This window comes from Gordionus sp. m RMFG-2023, chromosome 4, assembly GCF_954871325.1.
Source record: "Gordionus sp. m RMFG-2023 chromosome 4, tfGorSpeb1-WG-v2, whole genome shotgun sequence".
In the NCBI taxonomy this organism is placed as follows: domain Eukaryota; kingdom Metazoa; phylum Nematomorpha; class Gordioida; order Chordodea; family Parachordodidae; genus Gordionus; species Gordionus sp. m RMFG-2023.
Window position 1 is genome coordinate 29303030 of NC_088778.1, and position 10106 is coordinate 29313135.

The 10106-nt window shown below is 26.1% G+C and overlaps 1 protein-coding gene across 1 annotated transcript; it reads right to left on the minus strand.

Moving 5' to 3' along the window:
- Positions 1-1242: 1242 nt before the first annotated feature.
- Positions 1243-4763, minus strand: LOC135928798 (uncharacterized). Its single transcript, XM_065465262.1, has 6 exons — positions 4709-4763; positions 4427-4543; positions 4112-4165; positions 3126-3320; positions 2499-2726; positions 1243-1301 (listed from the first exon to the last, which is right to left on the minus strand). The coding sequence occupies exons 1-6, from the start codon at positions 4761-4763 to the stop codon at positions 1243-1245; spliced, it is 708 nt and encodes a 235-aa protein (XP_065321334.1).
- Positions 4764-10106: the final 5343 nt, after the last annotated feature.

The window sequence follows — 10106 nt, forward strand, 5'->3', positions numbered from 1 at the left end:
CTTTACATAGCTGATTTCGAATAACGAAAATGATTTCTGTCATAAATAAAATTTATTAAGCATTAGTTCACATTTTTTTTCCAGATTTCTTGTTAATAATAAAAACCATTAAAAGGAATAAAATGAAAATTATATTCTTATCAAGGGCGATGTTTGCCGCTTGCTTTTGAGTGGTAGTATGATCCTTGCTTTACATAGCTGATTTCGAATAACGAAAATGATTTCTGTCATAAATAAAATTTATTAAGCATTAGTTCACATTTTTTTTCCAGATTTCTTGTTAATAATAAAAACCATTAAAAGGAATAAAATGAAAATTATATTCTTATCAAGGGCGATGTTTGCCGCTTGCTTTTGAGTGGTAATATGATCCTTGCTTTACATAGCTGATTTCGAATAACGAAAATGATTTCTGTCATAAATAAAATTTATTAAGCATTAGTTCACATTTTTTTTCCAGATTTCTTGTTAATAATAAAAACCATTAAAAGGAATAAAATGAAAATTATATTCTTATCAAGGGCGATGTTTGCCGCTTGCTTTTGAGGGGTAGTATGATCCTTGCTAGCTGATTATGAATAACGAAAATGATTTCTGTTATAAATAAAATATATTTATCATTAGTTCACATTTTTTCCCAGTTTTCTTTTTAATAATAAAAACCATTAATAGTAATAAAATGAAAATTATATTCTTATCAAGGGCGATGTTTGCCGCTTGCTTTTGAGGGGTAGTATGATCCTTGCTTTACATAGCTGATTTTGAATAACGAAAATGATTTCTGTTATAAATAAAATATATTTATCATTAGTTCACATTTTTTCCCAGTTTTCTTTTTAATAATAAAAACCATTAATAGTAATAAAATGAAAATTATATTCTTATCAAGGGCGATGTTTGCCGCTTGCTTTTGAGGGGTAGTATGATCCTTGCTTTACATAGCTGATTTTGAATAACGAAAATGATTTCTGTCATAAATAAAATATATTAAGCATTAGTTCACATTTTTTTCCAGATTTCTTGTTAATAATAAAAACCATTAAAAGTAATAAAATGAAAATTATATTCTTATCAATAGCGATATGTTTGCCGCTTGCTTTTGAGGGCTGGCTTTATCCATGTTTTATCTATAGGTTAATAATTTTTAAATAAAATATATTAGCGTTAGTTCACATATTTTTACAATTTTAATTTTAATAATAAAAGATATTTAAAGAGAATAAAATGAAAATTATATTCTTATTAAGGGGTTTGATTTATTTGCCGCTTGTTTTTGAGGGCTCGCGTGATCCACGTTTTACCTATCAATGATTTTGAAAAACAAAAATAAATTCATGCAGTATTAAAAATAATAATATTTAGCCGTGGTTTATTGTAAATTAATTATAAGAAAAACAAATAATTCTTATGAATCGCTAATATTTTATAAACTCAAATTTAAAATATTCAATAATTCTTAAATTTTTATAAAGTTTTACAACTATTTTCTGGTTTATGAGAATTGGATTGTTTAATAGAGTTCGGCGAATCTTATAAATGGGAACTTCAATAATGTATTTTTTTTAAAATTATCCTTAGAAATGTTATAAGTCACGATTAGAGCTATTCTTTTAAAATTATTGCAAGCTTTTAAAAATATAAGACCAGCGTTTGCTTCGCTTGATCTTTCACTCATTTCGTATCACTTGTTGGCACAGATTAAATAAATTTTAAAGTATATCCTTTGGCTTATACAAAATTATTTATTTCCTTTTTTACAGACCCCCCCCCCTCTTTTCTGCATTTACGAAATTATTATCAACCTAACAGAAAATGTACATCACAAAATCATATACTATATTTTACAATATTTCTCAGCGCAAGATTATTATATTTAACACAAAAATAAATAGTGTAAAATATTTAGGATGTATTAATAATTTTTAAATAGACAACCAATTTTTTACCATACCCCGGATTTATAAACAAACTACCTGTAAAAATATAAAATATTCGTTTGGACGATTGTTTTTTAAAAGATGGCCCTATTATGATGAAAATAGTCACCAATTCGGCATAGCTAGTTTCATATATTTACTTCATCTATATCCAAAATCTAGAGGCTTACGTAAATATTATATGAGTATTGTTCCCACAACACTAATCTGAATTACTGTTCACTCAGTAAAACGAGTCGTATTCTCTGAGAAGCAGAGTGAAAGATCGAGTGAAGCAAAGCAAACGGTGATTTTATATTAAAACTACCAAATTTTAAAAGTAGCCGTCTTAAAAATTTGAATTAAAAACATTTCTAAGGATATTTAGAAAATATTTGAGTTTCCATTTATAACAAATTGATTCGCCCCACTCTATTTATTAAACCATTATATTCCTTCTGATCTTTTGGAATCTTGAATTTTTTTAAACACTTTCGAGAAATTATTTTCTAAATTAACTTATGTATAACTTGGCTATATGAATTAGCCGATTACATATACATTATTTTATAAATAAAATACCTGTAGAATATATAGTAGTTAGAAGATATTCCCTTTCATCCACTTCTGGTATGGTATCCAAGATATGTAATTGCCTTTTTGACCTTTCAAAACGCATTAAATGATCGATGGGTTTAATCAATTTGCCAATCCTCAATATCTTAACTTCGTCTTCTAAGCCAGTAAACGAGTGGTCTTTGAAACAGCTTTGAAAACTTGCGTATTCGAAAGCTTTGATCTTAGCTTCCACTTTATTTTGTTTAGAAATAAATTATTATTAAATTTTGAAAGCTATATAACTATAAATCATTTTAAAATTATTTAATTTTTTTAAGGTTTCAAGTTAATTTAAACATTTGAAAAGAACTAAATCCAGCCTAGTAGTTTTAATTCTGACCCTTATTGGGTATCTTTTTGAGAGCCTTAGATAATCTTATTAACCCTATGAATTATTCGTTAATTATATGATTCAGGTCTAACTCATATTTAAATTTGATCTGAATACATTTTTAATGGGGACTCATCTTTCGTTAGAGAGACAAAAAATTAAATAACTTTTTATTAACTTAATTACACTCTTAATTTAGCTTTTTAAAATTAAAAAATTTTTACATCTAAATTCATAAATGAGATTAATATTCTAATTACTAATAGCCATTTTCCTCTCTCTCGCATTAGAAAAAGCTAGGATGGGCTTCGACATCTTTGGGTTCTTATTTGGATTCCTATATAACCTAACCACCCTGTTCCATATCCGTCCGATTTGATTCCTGTCGGGTAGCTTCACTTGGCGAAATGACCATCTTCTTGCTACTTTCTTTGCGGGGTGTGATTTCTTCTCATCTGTTTACAAATATAAGATTAAGTTATCAAAATTTAAACTCTCAAATAAATCTTGAATGAAAAATTTAACGATAATTGGCAAATATTTTTCTAACATTTTTGAAATTGTAATAACTGTGTTCAATATTTTTATGTTCGAGTGAATAAATAACGTTTTAAAAATTTATTAATAAATTTGTTTGAAAAGGGATCTGTCTGTTGTCATTGTATTCTCTAATTTTAAAAAAATATAGAAAACCAGTTCCATACTACCAGCGTTATTACTCATTTATTTTGTTTGATAATGTTTCAAGTTTACAAAAATTTTTATCTTAGAGAAATTATTTCATTATTTGAATAATAGCTGTGTCAAAAGGTATTGACGTATTATTATTGAAAAATATAAGAATAGAATTTAAGAAAAAGGATAAGGGATTTTAAAAGAGGACGTGCAAAAAGAAAATTAGTGAATAGAAACTAGGAAAGAGAAGGAAAGAAAGATTACAAGGAGACATGGAAGATTATTCAATAGGAGAGATAAAACTTTGAAGAGTAAATTGCATGATCATATGTTATTTTCTTTCATTATTTAAATCGCCTAATTTTTATTTGAGACATTTATATAAAATAAAAAAATTTGAAATTATTTATGAAATACTAAGTGTAGAGAGTTTGCTTATTATTTCTTTACCAGTTTTTTAGTGGATATAGGGATCACGGTAATAAAAAAGAAGAATGTATGAAGATATTTATTTTATAAAAAACCACTAATTATTAACAAAATATTATAAAATTAATAAATTGAATTTAACTTTCGTCATCAAGTGGTATATCAAACCATTCGCATTGATTCTGGGTCGTAATTACTATATGATTTAATTTATATTTGAGATACGATAAAAAAAAATATAGGAATAAAAAATTTAAAAATCTTTTATTACATTTCTAAATACATGATGTTTGCTTATTGTATGAAGCAAATACAGGGTGATAAACCATTATATTTATCAGTCCGTTCATGTATTAAAAAAAGTGGGAAAAAAAGATAAATAAAAATAAATAAAGATATAAATTTTATAAAATCCACTATTTATTAAGAAAAAATGAGAAAATAAATTGTATTTTACTTGCATCCTCATATGGGGTATTCGATGTAGTTGGTTCGTCCTTACTTTGATAAACATATAATTCATCGCTAAAGGGTCTTTTCAGACTTGTGGTAGGTTCACTAGAAAGGTTAGTCTCTTTAATTTGTTGTTTTTTTTCAATATTTGTAACAACGTGTAATAATTTGAGAAGCGATAAAAATAAACATTTTAATAAATACAGAATTTTAAAATGGTTTTAGCAATTTGAAGTTAATATGTTCACTTAATGTTTAGAGTAGGCCGAGAATGCTAAACTATTACTTTTACCACTATTTTGGGCAATGGTGGTGGCAAAATGATTAATAAATATAAACATTGTTTAAATAGCCGATAATTATTAACTAACAATAACAGAATTAATAAATTGGATTTTACTTCTATCTTTCGGTATATCCCTTTCAAATTTAGGTAGATCAATTACTTTTTGATTTGATTTGGAAGTTATAAAACGCTTTGTACTTTGGGAAATTCGCAATACCCTCTGTAATAGGCTTATCCTACTATCTTTTATCATCACTTTATCGATTTAGACACGTTAAAAAATATATAATAAAAATTTTTTAATACTAAGTTTACAATGTGCTCATGATTTAAGGCATATTTAAGGTGCTCAACCTTACATTTAAGCGTGCTTAGTAGATGTAAGGGGTATTGGGAATAGTATTATAATATCTACATTAATAATTAAAAATTAATTATATTTTACTTTCATCCTTTCTTGGCTTTTCAATCTTTGTATTTAAAGTTGTCGAATTAGTTGCAATTAAATAATCCCTAAAGGATCGTTTTACCCTTTTGCCAGTTTCGTCAGAAGGGTCAGTGAGTTCTTTAATTTGTTTTTTTATGATGTTTGTAACAACTTTAATAATTTGAGTGCGATAAAAAAAATACAGAATTTTAAAATATGTAATTTTAAGTTAATATGCTCGCTTATTGTTTAGGGCAGTGGCAGAGTGTTAATCTTATTTTTACCTATTTTGGGGAGTGGAGGGGGCATAGGAAAAATGCATAAACCAAGATATGCATTGTTATAAAATCCGATGGTTATTAACTAACAATTACAAAATTAATAAATAAGATTTTACTTCTATCCTCCGGTATAGGCTGATTAATTATATTTGGATTCGATTTGGAATGCTTTTTTCTCTTGGCAATCCCTAAAGCTCTTTGAAATAGGCTCATTTTACTAGCTTTCATGGCTTTTGTATTTGACACAAGTTAAAATATATTTAATAAAATGCTTAATTTAAAAATTAATAATTAATACTAAGTTTATAATGTTTGCTCATGATTTATGGTATATTTAAGGTGCCTAACACTAAATTTAAGAGTGCTTGGTAGATGTAAATGGTATTGGAAAAGGTATTATAAATATCTACATTAATATACGTAACTTATAAATATGAAATTACAAAATTAATTTTATTTTACTTTCATCCACTATCGGAATTTCAATTAATACATTAGAATTGGTTGATATATCGCTTATGCTTTCATCAAGAATCAAATCATCCTTATAGGATCTTTTTACCCTTGTGCCAGTTTCGTCAGAAGGGTTAGTGAGTTCTTCAATTTGTTTTTTTTGTGATGTTTATAATAAAATGTTATAATTTAAAACTCGATAAAAAAAATTTTAAGATTGTTTTTGTAATTTTAAGTTAATATGTTCGCTTATTGTTTAGGGCGGTCAGAGTGCTAATCTATTACTTTTACCACTATTTTTTGGGAATGGACATAGGGGAAATGCATAAATGAAGATATAGGTTGTTAAAAAAAACCCATAATTATTAATCAACAAATTACAAAATTAATAAATTGTATTTTACTTCCATCTTCCGGTATATTCCTTTCAAAATGAGCTTGATTAGTCACGGTTGGAGTGGATTTGGAGGTTGTAAAACGCCTTTTCCTCCGGGGAAGCCCCAAAATTCTTTGGAGAAGACTTACTTTACTTTCATTCATTTCATCGATCGCTTTTCCTATTATTATGGCTTCTGATTTTTATTTGAGACGTTAAAAAAATATTTATTTAATTAATACAAGTTTATAATGTTTGCCAATAATTTATGGCATATTTACGGTGCCTAGCATTACATTTAAGATGGAAGGGGTATGGGAAAAAGTATTGCAAATGTCAACATTAATATACAATACTTATTAATTAAAAATTACAAAATTAATTGTATTTTACTCTCAGCCACTTTCGGAATCTCAATTATTATATTTGGAGTTATATTCGAATTGGTTGCTATATCGCTTATCCTTTCGTCATTAAGAGTCAAATCATCCTTAGAGGATCTTTCTACCCTTTTGCCGGGTTCGTCAGAAAGGTCAGTGAGATCTTTAATATATTTTTTTGTGATGTTTGTAACAACTTGTAATAATTTGAGACTCGATATATAATAAAACATTTTAATAAATGCAGAATTATTTACAATTTTAAGTTAATATGTTCGCTTGTTGTTTAGGGTAGAACTAGTTTGCTAAACTATTACTTTTTACAATTATTTTGGTGAGTTGGGGATGATATATATAATAATGAAAAGCTAATATCAAAATTAATAAATTATTATTTACTCACAACTTCTCCTGGTTTTCAACCTCTATTAAATCTGCTTTTACTATAATGTTCAATGCAATTTTTAATTTTTATAAAAATAACGTTTACAATATATTAGCCTATTTTTTTACAACGTCGATGCATTTATTTTAGAGGTTCAGTTACATTCGTAGTTTTATTCCTTACCACTTATCTATAAATTGGTAACAGGAAATATTTAAAGATTATTTAAGCACGTTTTAAGGTCTTCAGAAGAAAATGAATATAACCGTCAAATCTAATCGAAATTCTGACAGTTATCGATAAACCGGAAGCTGGAATAAAACCATCAATAAATATTATAGTGTTTTACTAGAAGAAGTGTGAGGATTAATAATTCTTGAGTAATGTTTTCGCATTGATGTAGAAAATTCCTTAAAATTATAATTAGACATAATTATATTTCGTAATATATTTTTTTCAGCTAAAATAATTTAATGATGATATTTAGAATTACTACAATTATAGGATGATTGTAAGGTATTTCATAATAACCATATTTTTTTTGATATATGATAAGCATTTCTAAAAAAGAAATTCTTTATAATAATAATCTGAAAGAGAAACCTCATCAAAAAAGTCGATTTTATCATATCAGAAATTTAATCAGAACATGGTTAGGCTTTTAGGAGGACCACATATTTTACTTATTTTATTGGCTTTTATTTTAACATAATACAATCTTTTTATTTTAATCAGTGAGTTAAATTTTTATAGAAGGTCCTAATGAGTATTTGTAGAATTCCCAAGAAATTATAGGAAGAGTAGGCACTTATAGCCCATGAGTTTATTTTAAAATATTCTGTAGCTCTAAGTTTTTCATATCAATCCAATTTAATCTAAAGAGAATCAGATTAACTATTCGTAATGTGAAATGCAAGAATGACGACTGGGAAGAGTTTCTTTAAGGCATAAATGACGTAGAAATTCAAAAAAAGAAAAAAAAGAATCTTAATTTATAAATTTTAAGTTGTAATATCACAAAATAATATAAGGTTTCTAGCCTAAAAATATATCAGCGATTGTTTTTTCAGAATGTCACATTTATTTGTAAAATAAAGTTTGCAATAGATTAGTCTTTTGTTTTTAAACGTCGATTCATTAATTTTAGAAAATAAAGTTTAAAATATATCAGCCTTTTGTTTTAAAAGGTCTAGGTATTAATTTTATATGTTCAGTTACTTTTGGTTATAGTTAAAATTTTATAATAGTTTTATTCCTAAACGCTTATTTTTGAAATGTTGTATATCGGTACCATAGTATATCGGTACTGGAAAAGATTTAAATAAGATATTTAGGCAAGTTTTGAGGATTTTTTTTATCTCCAGAGGAAAAAGAACATAAAGGTCAAATTCAATCTAAACTCAGATACAAGAAAGTTATCAGTAGATGAAGTTAAAATATAATTTATTAACTTATGTAATTTTAAGTTAATAGCTAGTGGTGTAGATTTTAAACTCAAATAAGTTGTGCTAAACCAAAATATTACCTATATAATACAATAAAAGTTTATTTTTAACTATTTTAATCCCACAAACTGATTTTATACATTTTATTTATATAATATATTAAAAATTGTTATAAAATAATTATATAGCCACCATCATTAAATATTATGGTGTTTACTAGAAGAAGTGTGAGGATTAATAATTCTTGAGTAATGTTTTCGCATTGATGTAGAAAATTCCTTAAAATTATAATTAGACATAATTATATTTCGTAATATATTTTTTTCAGCTAAAATAATTTAATGATGATATTTAGAATTACTATAACTATAGTGTGATTGTTGCGTATTTTATAATAACTATATTTTTTTGATATTTATACGATTGAGCGATTTCTAAAATAGAAATTCTTTATAAAATGATCTGATATTTAAGTAATTAGTAATCAGAACTTGCTTAACCTCTCAGGAGGGCCATAATAAATACTTTATTTTTATTGACTTTTATTTTAATATAATCACTATCTTTCTATAGTAATAAGTGAGTTAAATTTTTAAAGAAAATACTAATGAGAATTTTATAAATTCCCAAGAAATTTATAGGAAGAGTAGGCATCTACAGCCCATGAGTTAATTTTTTTAATCTAATAAGAATCATTACATTAGCTAGTGGAAGTGTGAAATGCAGTTTGACGACTGGAAGGAGTTTCTCTAAGGCATAGATGAATCTAAGTCTTAGAAATTCAAAAGGAGAAAAAAAAAGGAATCTTAATTTATGAATTTCGTGTTGGAATATTGCAAAATAATATAAATGTTTTTAGCCTAAAAATATATCAGCTATAATATTGTTTTTATTTTCAAAATGATACATTTATTCGATAAATTTTAATACAAACATTTTGTCTGAGTTCAGTAGAGAGCGCTGAACCTTCATTTTAGGAAAGATAAATATACATGTATGAAGGTCGTTTAATGAGTGTATATATATTTTCTTTGTTATTTTTTTATTTTGCGAATGTGAAAACAGCTGTCGCGTAGATTGGGGTAAAACGATTGGCATTTTGCATTTTACCATAATATTTAAAAACATTAACAAATCAGATTATATATTTATTTATGTACTCAAATCCTGCATCTGCAAAACAAAAAAGAGTGTATCTCTATACCTAGAATATTTTAGGAGCTTTGATTAATTATGTGAAGTGTGCCATTTTGACATTTTACCTTATATCCAGGGTGGTAAAGTGGTTAAAATATAATTTCACATAACTATATTGTTTAATTGAACCCAATATTACAATTACGACGTCTATTCATCGTTTTTAGTATAAACTAATCAGTATAATACCTAAATGCAAAAATAATATCAAAATGGTACAATTTGAGTGTGCCCATTTTAGGCATATCGTACATTTCAATTATTCTTCCTCTTTGCGACCATTCTTAGAATTTTATTCCAAATAAATATAGATACTATTTATTAATCTTTTATTTGCTCAAAAATATCTTTTTATATGTTGTAGACGTTAATATTTAAAAATTATATTTTTACAGCTTAAATCAGATGTAGCATTTTAACCGTTTTACCCCAAAACAACTTTACCCCAAGGTGA